The 19,145-nt window shown below is 39.8% G+C and overlaps 1 protein-coding gene across 5 annotated transcripts in view; it reads left to right on the top strand.

Annotated features, from left to right (window-relative positions):
• The window catches only part of rnf220a (ring finger protein 220a), a 265,577-nt gene that overhangs the window by 220,248 nt on the left and 26,184 nt on the right, over positions 1–19,145 (top strand). For 2 of the 5 annotated variants that reach the window (XM_041803399.1, XM_041803397.1), the window contains exons 6-11: positions 1,533–1,575; positions 5,641–5,687; positions 7,815–7,944; positions 18,005–18,197; positions 18,285–18,340; positions 18,484–18,598. In XM_041803399.1, the coding sequence (XP_041659333.1) occupies positions 1,533–1,575; positions 5,641–5,687; positions 7,815–7,944; positions 18,005–18,197; positions 18,285–18,340; positions 18,484–18,598 (584 nt within the window). Of the gene's footprint in view, positions 1–1,123; positions 1,375–1,532; positions 1,576–5,640; positions 5,766–7,814; positions 7,945–18,004; positions 18,198–18,284; positions 18,341–18,483; positions 18,599–19,145 lie in introns of those variants that run through there. The other 3 variants (XM_041803396.1, XM_041803395.1, XM_041803400.1) reach the window with 2 other exon arrangements.

The following is a 19,145-nucleotide window of genomic DNA, read 5'->3' as shown; positions in this document are numbered from 1 at the left end:
AGCAGCTCATATCAATACTGGATAACTTTATTGATAACTGAAGACTTGATAAATAAAGCTTGAATGCATTTTAGTGTGTCTGACAGAGTTGACAGAATAGGGATATGATTGGCAAAAAAAATAAATAAATTGGGGCAAAAATGTTGAATTAAAAATCTGTTTCAACACTGTTAGTTGAGTCTTCAGGTAAAACAGAAGCACAAAGTCAAATTCAGGACTTTTTGTCCATTTTTCCAAGCATCAGAGATATTTATTTTGCATGTACTTTCTTGCACATAATCTAATGGGAATATACAGATGAAAAATAAAGATGGACTGTGACATTTAAAGTCTACTGTATAAGTTAATGTGACTTACAATGGATTATTTCTAAGGTCTAAATTATTATTTATTAAGGTTTTCTAGGGGAATTTTTTTTTCAAATGAGACTTGAGAGCCACAAGTGGAAACAAAACAGCCACATGTGGCTTATGAGCCACATGTGGCTTATGAGCCATGTGTCGAGTATAACTGTTCTAAACAAGGAAAATACAGATGAAGTCTATTTCACAATTTTACCTCTGATGGAGTGATTTTACCCTGTCGTAGTCCTGTGTGCACTTACTTTTTTGATGCAATAATTCCCCTACATTTTCTTACTATTTGCACTGAAACATTTGTGGGTTTACTTTTGAACAGAGAGGCGTCATATTGATAATTTTATACATAAAGTACCTCAAATTACTTTGTTGAGTTAAAAATAACATTAAAAAGTGGATTAGAACAGACCTACATGACACTAAGCAGAAAATGAAAATTAAAAAAAATATATAAGAAAAAAATATATACATATAATATGCAGAAATATTACATAAAAAGCAAATTTTATCTTTAAAAAATCCTTAAATTGAGAATTATTGTACCATCTGTTGCATACAGAAACCAGTAAATACAATTAAAGGAGTAAAAAAATGTTCATTTTTTGGTCCTTTTTTAATTTAAATGATATAATTTATTGTAGAGAGATTCAATTTCAGAGATATTACTACAGTTGTGCATTCCATTAATTAAAATGAGACCATTTAATGAGACGCCATGCTTCCCCCTAGTGGCCACTCTCCGGGACAGCAAGTGACGTCTCCTCACTTCCGTCTCCAGCGCGTCACGTGATCACAACAAGGCAACATGGCGTCGAACATGAACAGTGTTAGCCGAAACGGGCGCCACTTTCAATCCTTTCCCATCCTTTCTGAATAACGTCTAGAGGGTTTAGCGGTAGCAATGTTTGGTATCTGCAGACAGAGTCCTGAAGCTTGCAGCTGAGAGTTTTAGCGGCTTTTCAAAGAGCTGTGAGAGAAGCTGGCAGACATGGAGGAGGTGGAAAACAACAGACACGTACGTTTGTTTACCCAGCTACAGTCTCTGCAGACTAACCTGCAGCATCCAAAGCAATCTCACTCTGAAAAGTTCTCTCTGTTCCTGTGAAGATGTGAAAATGTTTCTCTGGTGTCTAATCCTCATTTTCTCTCTCTTCTTTCCTCTCTGCTCTACAGACATTTTTACGAGTTCGAGCTAACAGGCAAACAAGGTTGAATGGTATGTACACACAACATTTCATCTCCTGTGTGATTAATGAAGAGTATTTGTTGATTTTCTATCGTCATTGATAGCTAATAACGCTGTCAGGCGTATTTCTGGCAGTGATCAACATAAAATACGACAGTAACACGGTAGGAGATAGGGACATCTCCCACAATGAAGGAATTAAATGAGTAAAAATGAATGATTAATAAAGACTAGTAGTCTTTAAAATGTGTGAGAAATACATAAACCCCACAAACATGGGAGGTAGTATTACTTAAACAATAAAATGTAAACATGGTGCTAATTTATAACCTGATGTTTTGGATTGACTCATCTTTGTTTACATCTTTTCAATCATTTAGTTTTCAGATGATGTTAATTTTGAATTCCACAAAGTGTTTTTTTTTTAATTTGAAACAATGCAGCTTCGTCATTTTTTCCTTAAAACTGATGATTATAAGCAATAATATGTGTCAGAAATAGGGCAGGGCAATTTAGCGCAAATTAGATAAAATTGCAATTTGGCATGCAGCAATTTTCAACTCACAAACAGTGCAATATTTCTTTAACCTCACAATACCAGTTTGATACAATCTTTTTTCCTTTTTATGCTTTACACATTGTTCATACATTCAAGAGTTGTTTTTATTTTACTTTTTAACAAAAATCCAACTTTTTTTGCTCGTGTATTTATCTCCTGCGTATAGCAATTGATATCAAATTGGCTATACGAGCCAAAATCGCAATAAAATATCATTTTCAAAATGAGTTATCCCTACTTTTTATCTCATATTGTGTTTGTTATATTATAGACTAATTTCTTGCTTATGTTTGTTGAACATAAAATGAGGAACCTAAATAATCGCATATTAAATCACAGCATTGTGGGGAAAAATTGCAATTAGACTATTTTCACAAAATATCTAATTGCATAGGTAGGTCATATGTAGGACTTTTTTTATGCTAAGAAATCTCAATAGCACATGCTTAGTGTAATTTAGTGCTAGAAACCCTCAGATCTTTCCTTTACTTTTATTTTTTTGTCATGGATTTATTATGGATCAAATTTTGACCAGAGAATCTAAAAAAACCAGTCCAGTGTTTTTGCTCTGATCTGATGTAGGGCTGGTCAGTTAATTGAACTCTAGAGTACTCTGCAATATGTCCTACTGCAATTTTCAAATAGGAGAAGCTGCAATAGTTCTTCCACCCTAAATGTGTTTAAAAATACTGGTTGAATACTTTTTTAAGAGAAGTTATTCTCTACACATCATGCAACATGTGTGTCTATTTTTCCTAGAATAGTTTGAAAACAATCCTGCTTTTCTTATTTTTAACTCTATTTGTCTACTTAAAAATGAGAGACTTAAAACATTCACTCCTTCAGTACAATAACAAATTAGACATTTTTTAACATTTTTCAGCCTTATTTTAATCTGCCAAATTTTGCCTTTGATATAACCTAACAGTGGCTCCCAAAGTGGGGGGTTGCAAGATGGTGAAGGGGTGTCGCAGGAGGCTTTCCAATAAACAGAGAAATTTCATATGAGTTAAAATTATAGATTTTATATATATCGTGAAAAAAAATATTGTTAAGAGTTCAATTTAAAATAAAATGTAGTTATCAAGTTATATTTGTGCTTAAATGTGAATAAAAATTATTAAAAACCAGGCACAATTGATTCTTTTCAAAAATTATTCAGCTCTGCTCTGACATATTTTCAGTCTATTTTCAGACATCTTTTGATGAAACTAGTCAACACTCTTCAATAAGAAAAGCTTCAGATATTTTTCATCCTGATGTTTTGAAGCATTTTAAAGTTTTTTATTCTCATTAAGAGATGCAGTAAGTTTCGTAAAACCCAATTAGGTATTGCGGTGCTATTGTGGGTATTTAACTTGTTTGTAAACTGATTCTTATTGTGAATTTTATTGTAAAAAATAACACAAAGACTTGTGTTGAACTCTGACTTAAGGCCTCTAAGTGTCTCACTTAAATCCAGCTCATGTGAAACTGTAGCACTTGAGTCACTTGACTTTTCTTCAATCAGCATCATCTTTGATTTCTTAATTAGGTTCTCATTATGGCTGTGTAGCAGAAAAAGCCTTTTCACAATTTCCCAGTAACACTTAAACAATAAACCCCAAACTACAGTCTTCCATAAGTGCCAACAAATATGTCATAGAGCAGTAATTAAACTGTAGAAGTGAAAAAGCCCTTTGTTTTCTTGCTTTCTCAATTCGGTATTCTAATTTTATAACTCATTTTGTTTTATATGATTTTCTTCTAGATTGCTATATTTTAATCTTATTTTTAATTTATATGCTGCTGCCGGGCAGTTTGTGACCAACGAAATTTTATTGTATTCAATTCAATTCAACTTTATTTAAATGGCACATTTTAAACAACCATGGTTGACCAAAGTGCTGCACAGTTTAAACGCAAAACATGAAACAAGAATACATCACTATAAAATAGTAAAATGAATGAAAATAGAACTCTGTACAATAATATTAAAAGTAATAGTAAAATTAAAAATCTGTTGGGATAAGATAATCTCATCCTGAATTGAGAGCCAAAGACACCAGATGAGTTTTTAGCAATGATTTAAAATGTTCTGGAGTTTGAGCAGATCTTCAGATTGCATACTATGACAAACTGTCTTACCTATCTTTGTCTTATAGTGGCACTTTCTTTAGTTAGGGTTTACATTTTTTAATTTCCCCTTTAAAAAAACAAACTAGTGGTCTTGTTGCTTTTATCATCTGAGCTCATCCTAAATTGGTTCCAGTACAATAAATGCCATCTTTTTCAAAACACAGAATATCTAATATGTTTAACAATCTGACACAAATCAGAAGCGCGTTGATGCTAAACCTTCAGTATTTATGCAGGTAAACTATCTGTATAAACTCAAAAACATAGAACAGAGTGCTTCCAGAAATAAAAAAATGTTAATTGAAGTTGGAATTTGCACAATTGGCTCGCTAAATATGGTACTTGGCACTCAAACTAGAATGGCCAGAGCTGTGTTGTTGTGTTTAAAGAGGGTTTAACATAAATTGCCCGGGAACACCCCGAGGTTTTAGATGTTCCATAACAATATAATAGCGATAAAATCAATAACAGAAAAAACAATAAAAACTCCCCTTTTTTAGTGCATGGTCACATGTGATGCCATGAAAATTCATTCAACTGAGCCGAGACAATGAAGGCATTTCAATTGTTTAAAACAGGCTTCATCAGAGTTTTGGCAGTTTTTTTTTTTTTCATTGCTGCTTCAACATCCAGTTTCATGAAAATGCAGTGTTTGAAGTCTTAAAGCGATGCATAGATAATTCAGATTTCTGCAGTCAGAGCTAATGACAAGAGCCAATGAAGACTTAGTTTAAACTTCGCCCTCCATTACTTTCTCTCTGCCCTCATGTGGAACCAGGAATCATTCTCATGGGGGGTATAACGGCCGAGGGGGGGTAGAGATCCCTGCCGGACCTAATTAGCAGCCCCTTCCCTTCTCTATTTAACAATGCTCCCCTCGATTAGTGTCAGGGGAGAGTGGGCTAAAAGGAGGAGGAGGAAGAGGCAGCTTCTCTTTATAACACTCCCAGCCTCACTCCCTCCATCTTCCTCTCCTGCACTTACTGCCTCCTCCTCCTCCTCCTCTCCCTCCATCCTTCGCCATGCTCCCTCATGGCCTCCTTTGCTTTCCCAGCCAGCTAAAAATTAATGTCCCCGTGCGCCATTTGCAGTTAAGAAAAAACGACAGAGACTCAGGGCGCAGTGACGGCTGTTCTGCTCTGTTAAATTTCTAATTAAATGTGTGTGTGTGTGTGTGGGGGGGGGGGTGACAGGAGGGCAGGGGAGGGAAGAGAGGAGAGGAAGGGCAGAGAATGGAGGGAGCGGGATTGTCCTGTCAGGCTCTTGTCATTTCTTTCTAACACATTTGTTGGGAACATAAATATCCCTCGGCTGTGTTTTTGCATTCCTGAGACCAGTGATATTTCTGTCTGCACTTAAATAACCCTGACATTAAAAAGATGTCTGTCTCTCTCTTTTCTCCACCCTTCCATCTCCAGCCCGTATAGGGAAGATGAAGAGGAGGAAGCCTGAGGAGGGGGGCCAGGTATGTCCGCTGTGCAGTGCCCCATTGGCTGGGAGCGAGGAGGAGATGAGTAGACATGTGGAACAATGCCTGATCCAGGTAGTACAATACTGGCCCCGAAGTCCCGCCTAACTCCAGTCGGACAGCCTTTCAACTCTTCTCTTCCTGTAGATGCTGTCCAATCACTTCTGTAGATTAGCTCAGATAGCAGTTAATAGCAAATCTATGTTCTTTAGGTCTTAAACTCTGCAGTCGTGTCATATGGGAGAAACTGTCTGAAGGACTTGTGAATGTATTTTAAACTAAATGTCCAATACTTAGGTACATTTTTAAAGAAGGGATGTAATTAGACTCAACAACAGGATATGAAATGTTGAATTCACAATCTTATTTGATGCTTTTCTTGCCAAATACACTCTTACAAAAGCAATTTTTAGTTTTCATGAGGTTTTCTGGGTTGAATAAAGGTTGAATCGATAAAATAAGGAAATAAAAATATTTTTTAAACAGTCCAGTGTTCATTAACACTCCCATCTATCTATCTTGGATAATTAGGATAATATGTTGAATGATAGCTCCTGTAGATGAAGCATCTCATTCTCACAGGGCTCCTAAATAAAGAAACATAAATAAACAATCTGATTTATTCACGACTCCTATTTTGTGAGTGTGCAAGTGGCATTGTTTCAGTTTAATCTATTAGTTTTGGTGCTTTTATTTGGCCTACATTACTTAATTCTCAGTTTAGATAACAAACGTTTTTATTAAGCGTCTGTTTTCCTATACAGCTAAACGCTCATTTAAATTTTGTTTAACCGAATAATCTAAAGAGGAGAAAATCCTTAGAAAACAGTCGAATTCATCACGGCATCATTGTGTTAGCGGGTGGGATGTTAGCCTGGTATACTCTCTACAGCATGGCTAACATTTAAAGCTAGCGCAGTCACCCCTTGTGTGAGGTACCCTCTAGTCACAAGGCTTTTTCTGTGGTTTGTCCCATATGACATGATTGCATCTTCTTCGTTGGCATGCAGTTCCTGTAGAAGTAGCCGTAACAGACACCAGTCTTTTCTGCCCTGAAAGGGTCACCGGTCTTTTTTTCTTGTAGCTACTAAACCATTTTTCTTGGAGTAGTCCACAAACAACAAATCATCACCACTCCTCCACTAGCTATAAATGCACTAATACGACTTCTCTGATAGCACACTTTAGGTCCTTCAGTGCTGTACCATACCAAGTGAGCTGTGTTTTAATGGCATTGTAGCTCTGCAAAAGTTCTGCACTAAACCAGCTGTGATAAACATGCCCCTTCTACTATTTTAATAGCAGAAGTTGAAAGTGTAGCAGCTCTGCAGAGGAAAGGTCTTGAGCCAGAAAACTCCCAGTTTACTTTTCTCAAGGAGCTAAGTTTGAAATCCAAGGTAGCAGCAATATGAGACACCCATTACGTAATGTTTTCGGTCTAACTGAAGTGTTTACATGAAGGATTTGGCCAATATCCAACTGCAGTATCTAGTCATGTTAGTCCTGCTTCAAAATTTTGATTTGGAAGTATTCCAGTCTGACTAACATGTTAGCATGCGTTTTTAAAGTTCCTAGGTACATTTTAGCTTTTTATGAAAGGATTTTTGGAGTGAGATTTAGCTGGGTTGTTAATTTAGTTGAATCCAGAGCCCATTTATGTAGTCCAGGGGTGTTAAATTGGTTGAGAGCTGCATAATGAAAAATACAAGCATGACAGGACCACTTTGATCTACTTTGTGTTAAAGTTAGTATGCTTTTTGGTAATGTTTGGATGTATTCTTTAAGAAAAAGAGTTTTTGAACTAAAACATACAATGCAGTCAAACAAGTGACTCTTATTTAAGAATTCTCTTCAATAAGCTACGGTAAGAACACCCCTGACATAAACTATGATCCTCGAAGTATTAGCCCAAGGTATGGCTCCCGTCTCTTTTCACAACCTAATAATAGTCCTTTAAAAACCGATAAAGGTGTATCAATTATTCTAGAACACAGCTCGACATGGTATAGTACAGGTAAAGTGTGCTATCTTCACTGTTTAAGTTGATTAAAGGTATTGAAAATTACAGTTGACTGCATATCTTCCTGTTTTTAAAATCAGTCCTTGTACATGTTTGTGTGTCAGCGTGAGGGTGCGTTAGGCGATGATGACTCTGCAGACATGGACGGAGAGAATGGACGGGGATTTGAGGAGTACGAGTGGGCGGGGCAGAAGAGGATCAGAGCTACAGCTCTTCTGGAAGGAGGCTTCAGAGGTAAAATATTCACGCACAAGGCTCCCTTCATATAACACTTTAATTTTTTTTTTTGATCTGCAGTTTGATGATGAAACTCCAAGGTTGTGAATAATCACAGCAGAGCTGAGTCATATTTAGGCTGTCCAAGACCAGACTTTAGGACTGTCTTTTTCTTTCCACTCTGTCCTTTTCTCCCGGCATGTGCTGTTTTGTGATGCTGGTTCTGAATACGACCATGGCGCTGTAATGGTACCAGTGGTCTGGTGGCAGTGTGGCCCCAGCTCAGGGGTCTGCTCAGCCCGGTCTTGCTCGGCCCTCTTAGCAAAGGGAAGGAAAACACATTTAGCAGGGCAATTGACCCACTGGTCACCACTATGTGTGCGTAGCGTGTGTGAGTCCGTGCTCTGAAATGCAATTATAGAAGTGGATGGGAGAGCTGCTCACTGGGGAGCTATGCTGCTCTGTGACTCTGCACACCTGCAGGGTTCCCACTTAGCTCGCTGTCAACGTCTGCTCTTGATCTTTATTCTCACATGCTTCCAGTTTGCATCTGCAGTTGATATTAGCTCATTTCACTCTCTGTTTTTATTTTGGCAAAGCAAATTAAGATTTTCCCTAAAGAGACCAGCCACAATTTTATGGCATGCCCTTTTTCATCACACCCTCAAGTTATGGAGTATAAAATTAATTAGATATCATGAATATTCAATAACTTAACTGTATCTGCTAATTAGATTTTAGTTAAATATCTCCTTTTTCCAGTTCATTCCAGATCAGATCTGACTCGAAGGACATGAAATGACTTTCTGAAGTTAAAACGTTTACACAACTTTAATGTCACCAAGAAAAATGTTCGGTACATCGTTTGTCGAGTTTGTAGGAAATGCATAAGAGAAGGAGCGGAGTTAGTTTAAAATTTGAAGTAAGGTTAAAGACAGGCAGCCAACATTCAGTATGATGATTTAGCCTGATCCCATAGCTTAATAATGCTGTGTCAGCCTGTGTCCTTCATTTTCACAGATTCACCACTCTGATAAGAAGCTAAAAACAGGCACATCGGTCACAATCATCTGCATTAATGAGCCGTAACTGGGAAATTAAATGTGTATTCTGCACATTACAGACAGCGCTCCTTGCTCAAAGCTCTATGAGTCCTGGATATGTTTTTATAAACTGTTATCTGCTCCTGTAGCCGTGAGTCTGCTCATTGATGACTTCCTCACATGCCCTTTTTATTGCAGAGATGGTAAATATGGACGGACTCTGACTCGTTTAGGAAAAAACGATGACAAAAGATATTTGTCACACACTTGTGTATATGATATTTAGTTAGGACTGTGGCTTGAATCATGTAGAATAAAGGCAGGATCAATATATAATCACTATCTATGCACAAAAGAGAGGCAACCACTATTATCTCCCTGTTCTTATAATTCAACACCCAAGGGTGACAGTTCCAGTAGATGCTACATCATGAATTAAAAGCATCTACATTTGTAGATTACCTGTAATGATTATGACATTTCAAAAGTGAATGATGTTATTTGATCATCTAAAACATACAAAGTAGTTTGGAAGAAAATAGCCAAAAGAGCAGAAACGCTCAAAAAAATAAACCTACAATATAAGATATAAGGCATGGGATGACCCCCTGCTACCTCTACCACCAAAGTTCTCAGTACCAGTCTGTGTAACACCCATGTTTTGTCGACACAAATGACTACATTTTTCTGCCTCATATGGAAGGATGTACATGAGGTTACAACACGTATTGCAGTTAATTGAGGCAATGTGAATTAAAGAAAAACCGAAACATCAGTTGAACTTTAAATTGCCAGTCCATCCTTAATAGAAGCTGCACTCATCCAAGCTTAATTAGTGCATTCATTGTAAATCTGCTTGTCTTTGTGCTGTGAAACATGCAGTGTTATGATTCAAACTTCACTGAGGGCTCCCATTGTGGCCTCAGGTGTGTTTCTTGTACATTGTGGAGAGAAAAAAAGAAAGGAAAAAACATCAAATGATGCTCAGGTTGAGGTTAAGAGTTGTCACCATCTCTAAGAGGCTCTTTTTAACTCTCTGCTCTGCCTCTGCTTTCATGTGTCTCTTTCTGCTCCTCTCAGTCTCTCCCTGTTCGATCCATTGTTAAACACGCGCACACTGAGCCTCACCTGCCTCCCTCACTGCACGCCAGAGAGAGGCGAAACAAGACGGATCAATGTTGAAATCTCAACTAAACCTTGCCAACGAGCAGCTGGAGGGTTAGGAGGCGGCTTCCCCTCCCGTCCATCCATCTCCGCTATGCTTCCTCCATCTCTCACATTGTTAAACGAGCAGACACAGGACCCTTCTGCCAGGCTCTAATAGGGCACCTTGTGATGTGACACAGATAACTGAGGCGGCCTGGGGAGAGAGACTTGAAACACACACTCAGCTGAAGGCTCAGAAGGTGGATTTGGTCTTGAAAGCTCTTCAGTGGTTCCAACAGTCGCCGCTGAATCCTGCAGGCTCTCGAGAGCCGGTGAGACAGACAGATATAGAGCCGATGCAGGGGGGGGTCTCCTCAGCTGGCGGGATGAAGAGACGGTCCGTCCCTCTGTGAAGTACCACCATCCTTCCCTCCCTGTGAGCGCAAAGAAGAGGAAAAAGAACGGGGCCCTTTCAAGGGGGAGCAGAGAGACGGAGGGAGGGAGGGAAAAATCGAACAAGATCAGTTTATGATTCAACTCTGTGTGAAGGAAGACTTCCCTGTGTCTCGCACCGGCTTAGCCAGGTTAAAAGGAGCTGCAGCACAGACAGCTTTCTTTATCTGCCCAGTGGACTGTCTGTCTGTCTAAATCTCTGTTTTATGAGTGAAGAGCAGAAAGGAGCCACTTCATAACTTTGCAGGATGGATTTTAGAGTCTGTGTTAGGGAAACTACTTTTAACAACTAGGTTTTCACTAGGGCTCTGCATGATAAGGCCTATCAGCAGCGAAACGTCATTAACCTCGCTAGTCAGCACAAGATTTACCAGTCTGTAAAACAAATCACCACTTTTTTGGCCTTTGAAGACTATAACTGAGACAGAACTGCCCACCACTAGCCAGACATGTAGTCATAGACTGGCCTGAGGTTAGTAGGCTTGCTTTTTCAGCTCTAAAGCCTGGATGTTAATAAGCACAGTGAACAGAAAGTACATCACAGAAGCAGCAGGGTTTGTCTGTATTTTCATCTAGAAAATGACAGTTTAATGCCAGTTTTATAGTATTAATCTGGCAAATTCATAGAAGCAATGCATGATCACACTTTGCAGAGGCATGGATTAAAGACTAGAGGAGGAAGGATTAAAGGCTAGTGGTGCTAACACGGCTAACTTTAGCCGCACTCTGCAAGCCGACTTATTCTGTTTGCCTGCAGACAATTTCAAATAAGTATTGCTTAATTTTGATGTTCCTTCTAATACTTTCTTAACTTTTCACTTGGCAGGAAAACAGAACTACAAGATATCGTCAAAAAAATGTTAATGCAGTGCCAGAATGGCATCCTCATTTTTTTTCTTGTGCCAGAACAACCAGCTCAGTTTATATTGAACAAGGGAGCTTGTCTTATAATTTCAATAGATCTTAACAAAGGACACCATGGATGATAATTTCATTGCTTTTTTTTCCAGATTATTTTGTACTAAGCAGAACTTTTAGGCATGTTCGAGGCAAAAGTTGAGGCTGAAGTAAGGCGTGTAACTGTGAGTCAGCTTGCTTAAAGGCACCGTCAGGCAGGCAGTAAGGTTTCCATGAGTCCAGTGGTGGTCTCTGGGCGTATTACCAGGGGTAAAACGTTCTGCAACTCCAGAACATTCACCTTGTTGTCTTTAAACCTTTTCTGTGTAGCTTTCTCTGTTTGCTCTTGGTCATTGTCTTGGTGGAAAATAAATCTTCTCCCATATTTTGCTGCATTCATTTTACCCTCTACCTTTACAAGCCTTCCAGAGGCGATTGCAGAGAAGCACCCCCACAGCATGATGCTGCCACCATCATGCTTCACAGTGGGGATGGTGCTCATGCGCAGCATTTTATGTAATAATGCTTTTTTTTTTTTTTTTGGATTAGATTTTGGGAGTGATCTGGATCACCATCTAGATCCAGGAATTTTTTAAAGGATTCTTTACTATTGGGAGATAGGGCTAATGACGGAAGTCTGCGCTCTCTGAGTGCTTTTCTAGTTGACTATATGTCATTATTTAGTTTGCCATTATCTTGAAACTACATTTGATTAGAGCAGTGTATTGTGGTGTAAATAAAGTATGCCTTTAGTCAGTTTGGATGGCTTTATATTTAAAACATGAGCATAATCTTGGTAATACAAACAGCAGGATGACGTGAACATCAGTTGTTACATGTATTATGTCTAAGTCTCCTTTTTCTTTAGTTATAATGCTAGTCAAAGTATGTTTTTTAGACATGAAATGGCGTTTCAGTGTGGCAGATTTTTTACATTTTTTGTGTAGATCAGGGTTTTATTGCTTTAACTCTCCAGTCCTAAGTGGATTGTTTAAGTTGTCATCATTTCTAAGCTTTGTTCAAAGCAGTAGTTCAGTTTAGCTGCAGACAGATGGAAAGACAGACAGGGAGGCGGGCAGACAGATCCTTAGGTTTGATATGGGGCCGTCCTGAGAGACTAAGGCGAAGAAGAGGGGGATTATTTCAGGTTGAGATGGCCCAGAGGGATTGAGAGGAGGAGAAATCTGTGCTTTGTAAATGGACTTCAAAGATGGCCGTCTCATGTCTTTGTGTCCGTGTCTCCTTCCCCATCTCGCTCCCCGTCTCGCTGACCTGTAAATGGCAGAAAGATAGTGCGATGGCCTTTGACACCCCTCCTCTCTGCTCCTCAGAGAGTTCCGATAATTGCTATGGTAACAGGATGTTGGCCAGGTGGGTCGATTGGTTGATCCGGGCTGTCAGCGGGCCTGATGAGTCCTTTGATCCGGCCTGCCTCTTCAGATCTGTACCTGTGGTGTTGTCCTGGTGACATGTATGCAGATGTAGTGTCTGCTGCGCCGCTGTCATGAAGCATGTAACTCACAGGATAAAACATGTAGTTAGTATGTTAAGAGTCAACGATATTCAAGAGATGGTTATGATAATGAGACAGACCAAGATGGCCCAGTAGACGTCGGCATGTGGGTGCTTATTGATCACATCTGTCAAGGCATAGAGGAGGGGAAACAGTTCATCGAGCAGGACCGGTACAAGAAAAGAAAAAAATGTAAAGAAGGAGAGTGTCAAAGTAGAGGAAAGAGAACAGGAATAAAGGTATGAAAAAAAACGTGATGGCATAAAAAGAAAGGTGAGGAAAGAGTAGGGAAGAATAAAACAAGAGGAGGGGGCGCTGGTGCATAATGTGAGTGAAAGGCAGTTAGAGTGGGGCTGACCTTTCCCGGGCCAGATTAGATTGGCCTGCCAACACTGCTTAGAGGGACAGATAGAAGCACTGGGAAACACGCACACATACAAAGAGCAAACAGGCCACACATACACCCACAGTTAACATGTTTAAGACATGTAGAGTGAGAACAGGAACAAATCAGGACACTGAATTAGTTTTAGAAGTTAAAAAATGTGGGTTAAAAAGAGAGTGAAACAACTTCTTCATCATGATTTTTAGTATCTTAAAGTAGGGAGTGGAGAGAGTTAAATTCAGATTATTTGGATGCTTTATTACCCAAGTGATGATGAGAAGTTTTGCAGCATTTTGGACATGCTAATGCCTCCTTGGCTGGCTCAGGTGCATTGTGGGAAATGTAGCTCAGACTTCTGTATTGGGAAGGAAAAGAAGACAGAAATGAGAGCATTTGTAATGCGATTTTTTTTAGCAAATAAGTCAGAAAAAAATCCTTGTGGGAATGTATATCATGGTAAAACCTAAGTGTGCTGCAGTTTTCTTCATTTTTTCTTATGCAGTATCAGTTGAGCACATGCTTAAGAGGTGAAACTAAATATCAGTTCCACAACGTATCCCTGTTCTTGCTCCTTTGATTCAAGTCATATCATTAGTGCCAAGTATCTGAATTTGGCAAAATATGGACAAAACTAATGTGACTGTTGATAGAGGGCTCCGTCCCTAATTAACTCGAATGCAAATTTCACCTACTCAAAGTCTGCAGCGTTGTGTGCAGGGTACAGTGTGCCCCCTTGAGCAGCTTCTGCTCATAAGCACAGCCCTGAGCATCTGAAGGTGAGAAATCACAGGAGAACTACGGGTTCATGTGGAAACTATAGAAATAATATATTGTTGATGGATTGTTTTGCCTTTTTAAAGTTGATTTGCTGTTCACTTGTGTATCATTCTGGGTTTTTTTTTTGTTTGTTTCTACCATGGGTGAATACATTAGGAAGTTATAAGGTTTACATTTTTTTAAGGATTTGGTATGAAATTCTGTGGTTTTCCACGTCAAAAATTTACTTTTGCTCTTCCATGGCATCATATTACCTCTGTGGCCATCACAGTAATGGAAGCATCTCAATAGCGTTGTGGACATGTGACCATCTCAAACAATGGTTCCACAGACCAAAACGTGTAGTTTTTTGGTGGAGCAGAGCAAAGGGAAGTGGTAGCTACAGTTACCATTGACCCTTGTGTACCAGTTATGCTTTGCGTTCTCCGCTAGCTTAATAAAACAGCACGGAAATGGTGGATGCTACCAGTGTTTTTCCACTGGCGAATCCATTTTGCAACGCTCCCATCTGAATAGATTGGGCCCTGTAAGAAAGTGACAGGAGCTATCAGGAGTAAGAGGCAGAACTTCCAGGCGCGGTGGAGTCGCAACGCAAGCAAGCTGCGACAAGAGGCTGGTGCAACTATGGCGGAAGAGATTAGCATGGATGCTGCAAAAAAATCAGTTTTATTAGAACTTCATGACATTTCTTTGTTAAAAGAAGAACAAAAAACAGCAATTTTTTTTCAAAATCATCAAAAGTCTGTCCTGACGTGTCTATAGTCGCCATGGTTCCTGTTATGCAGTTCTCTAAGGAGTTTACTGCTCGGTAGCGGCGTACACCTGCAACACTTTTTGTTGCTCTTATTTGCCCGTAAGGATTTGACGGACAGAGCATTTATCCAATCACCCTCCAAGTTTTTTTCAAAGGCTCTGCCCTTTCCCAAACTCTGCCTGTGGGAGGTTTCTCAGATGAATGTGTGAAACAAATCCATCTGGCGTGTCTAGTAACACCTTTGGGACTTTTTTGCACTTATTTTTATATTCAGAGTGCAGTTGTTTAATAAATACAGACATCACCGACAACACCGATTTGCTCTGAAGTGTACTTTGTGTGCACATTTGAGAAATTTGAGGTTTACCGCACAAATTCACCTTATATGGAAAGAGAAAGGCCACTTAAATATTCCCTTAATAAATCTATAGCTCATTTTCTCTTTGCATCTCAACAGTTAGCTCCAGTAAACCTGTAAAAGTTTGAAGTACGGAGTCAGAAACAGATGAAGCTGCCATGCTCTCTCTTTGTCAGATCTGTGACTGTTTAATGTAACATGCTTTGTTCGCCTTCTGCCAATCCTTGAAAACCTACAGCCTCAGTAGCGGACCAGAGCCAGCAGTCTGCTAGATTTATACCACACGGCCATTGTTCCCATATGCTCCCTGCTGCCGCTGAGACCAAATAAAAGTTAAAAGGTCCTTTTTATTTGATCACTAAAAACCATGGCCTGTTGTAAAATGACTTAGCATTGGTGGTGCGTTTTATCGCTCCACACTCACAACCCCTCTCTTCTCTGCACAATTTTAATTTTTTTTGGTGAAATAAGTAACAGAGAAAAGGCAGCAGATGTCTAAATCTGAGAAGACCCTGGAGATGAAACCAAGCGGCTGACTTTTACTCTGACAAAGACACCACCTAGCTGAGAGACACTGCAGACCAACTGTTAGAGGAAGTCAAGTATCCAGACTAAGACACGCACACAGCAGGACAGGGTTAAATAAGATGGCTGTCAGCTCTGTCTAGCTTGTATCTGGTCTTCCACCCACGCTCACACTCAGGGCACACTAGTCCAGCTGAGAGCTTGTAGAAATTGGGATAGGTGTAAATAAGATGGCTGTCAGGGCTGTCACAGGTAGACACTCACAGACACCTTCTGAGTTGAATCTTAAGTGAAACACAGGTATACACACACCTGCCCAGCCTGAAGAGCTCCAATAGAAAGCTTGTAAGTAGAATACACACTGCAGCACTCCTGCACACACACACACCTGAGCTACCTCTGCATGGTAGATAGACAGTGTGTAAGTGACAGGCAGACACACTCTCAAACACACACACCTTGAAGGGGTTGGAGAGACGGGGTCTAAGTGACAGAGGGACAGACGCTGTGAAACAAACACTGAGGAGACGCCTCTAAGTGACGGACACACACACAGAGCAAGCTCTGCGGCTAAGTGGAGCTGAAGGGAGCAGTCAGGCAGCGGTGAGGGTTTGTCTGAGCGTTCATCACTGGGTTTATAGAAGTGCCACTCACACACTCGTGCTTTCTCTCCCACAGATTGATGGCTGAGACGTCAGTCCCCATCAGTTCAACCATGTCTCGCCCTCTTCACTTCTCTCTGACCAAATGTTTTCTCGTCTAACCTCCATCTGCAAACTGCTAATTAGTCAGGGAAACTACAGTTAAAAAAAAATCAACTTTAACATGTCATGGTAGTTGTAGAAACAGTTAGAGGCTTTTTTCCTGTGTTTCTTCTAAAGGAATACACTCTTTTTCTTTATCTTAATGAATATCGTGCATTTTTGTCTTACAGCAAGGTTTGATCAAATAGGGATTCATGATGTTGGGTGCCTCTGTAGCCCATCAGCAGAGGCTATAGCCGTCAGTGCTCTGGTTGGGGGATTGATTCCTGGTCTCAAGGCGTGTTGGTGGTGCATGTCTCCCCTCACTCTCTCCCCTTAACATTTCCTGTCTCTCTTCAGCTATCTTATTAGAGAAAGGCAAACCCTGTTTAACCCTCTGAGACTTGCGTTTTCGTATACAACAAAAAAGAGACATACTTTATTCAAAGTTAGATAACTTTTGAGCCATAAATCACAGTCACTTATTTTATTCTCTGAAAGCCCTTTGTCATGCCTTTCTAATGACTTCACGTTCATGTAGCTTTTGCAGAATAGCAAGCCCAAAACTTTGCTGACTCCCCAGAGTCTTAAAAGATTAAATCCACACCAGTAACTCCAATATTAGATGTCTTTTTACTCATAATCCTTTTTTCGATCGTTCCTGCAGCTAGTGGGTTAGCTCACCGTCATATTGTCTGTTCGTATCCCAAAACTGAAGAAGAGAGCCTGAATGACTTTTGATACAGAGAAAGAGACACAGAGAGGCTGTTATATGTATTTTTTTCGCAAATGTTGAGGTGATATGGGCTGCCATTGGCTGTGAACATCAGCAGAATGTTTGAATATTTTTTTGCTACTATGAGGTGTGTTTAAACCCTCTGAGGATGGCGTTGTATACAACAAGAAGTTAAACATGTTCTTCAAAGTTAGATAACTTGTGAACCATAAATCATAGCCACTTATTTTTTTTCCTCTCAAAGCCCTCTGTTGTGTTGTAGGCTGTGACAACCAACGGCAGGCTATTCCATTGTCATGTCACTCTATGCTGAACAGCGCATATGCACAGACTTCGAAACTGAAGAAGAAAGCCTGAATGACTCATAATAGAGAGAAATGGACACAGAGAGGCTTTCATATGGCCTTCAGGGTGCTGCTTAAAGTAATGACTCAAATTCCTCAAAGTATTGGCTGTTTTCATTCTGTGTTTTCTGTGATTAATACATAAAAATCTTTGAGTTTTAATTTCCGATTAGTTTTTTCTTCTGTCTTTATAGTTCCATAACTTTTTAGAATTCGAGTGACATTACTGCAGCACACATATTCTTAAAGCCCAGGTTGTCCTGAAGAGAGGATATTCAGAGCAGATGTGAATTTAGCTTAATAACAAAGGAGAATCTCACCATTTACCCAAAAGAGTTTCATTGTTTTATTTTAGGAACATTAAATAAGTCATGTTGAGCATTTTTTTTGTCTGTCTTTCACAGGAACAGGCTTTGCCACGTGTAGCATTAAGGAGAGCGCAGCAGACAGCGACGCTGACCTCGATGTGGACGGCGACGACACCTTGGAGTACGGAAAGGCACAGTACACAGAAGCTGACATCATCCCATGCTCCGGAGCTGGAGAGGACCAAGGAGAAGCTCGGGAGAGGGAGGCACTACGGGGAGCTGTGCTCAAGTATGAAAACTTTACATTTATAAGAGTCAAACCTGAGCAGTCCAATAGGGCTTCATTCAAACCACTGTTTCTGTTCTTGTGTTGCAGCGGGGGGATGCCCTCTAACAGAATAACGCCTGAATTCTCCAAATGGGCCAGTGACGGTGAGTAAGGCAAATATGACCTGGTTGCAACAGTTGTGTGACACAGTTGTACATTTAACATTTTTTATGCTCTGCTCTGTTTAATCCGCTGATACTCTCATTTTGGACATTTTTAACTATACCACTGGTTTGTTTGTTTACAGAGATGCCTTCAACGAGCAACGGAGAAAGCAGCAAGACGGACCCCAGCACTCCTTCATCCTCCTCCTCCTCTTCCTCCTGCGTCCCACGCACCTGTAAAAACAGCGAGATTGAAAAGTAAGTTCCACGTGTATATTTTTGTCTGTATGAATACACACATGTTGTTTTAGGTGAGACATACGATGACTTTTCACACCACAGCATCAGACCAATCACATCACACACTCATAGACTTTCTATAACTTTGTGAGCGTGGACCTGTAGAGGGTCATAAATGATGCATTTTGTGTGGGTTCTGTTTTTGCGTTGTGTGTGTCTATGAGATGGGGAGGGTCACTCCAGGTATTGATTTTTTTCCTGCAGTCTGAGAGCACAGAGCGCCCTCAGAATCATTAACAGAGACATGGACACAAGCACATACCAGACACAAACTGAAAGTGAGACAACACATGCAGATGTTAAACTGGTGTTAACACTCAGACCTTTAACAACACTGCAACTACAATCAAACATTACAATCCCTTGGTACTGGGCGAAGAGGCGGTGCTTAGTTTTTAGTTTTAAGAATTTTTTTTTTAATTTTTAGATCATGTTTCAACATGGTGAAACTACCAAATGCATTTTGGGAGAAAAACTTCCGTGTTTGCTTTATTAATCAGAATAA

The sequence above is a fragment of the Cheilinus undulatus genome, linkage group 13 (genome assembly GCF_018320785.1).
Source record: "Cheilinus undulatus linkage group 13, ASM1832078v1, whole genome shotgun sequence".
NCBI lineage: Eukaryota > Metazoa > Chordata > Actinopteri > Labriformes > Labridae > Cheilinus > Cheilinus undulatus.
The sequence above is the reverse complement of the archived record's forward strand: the minus strand, read 5'-3'. Positions and strand labels throughout refer to the sequence as shown.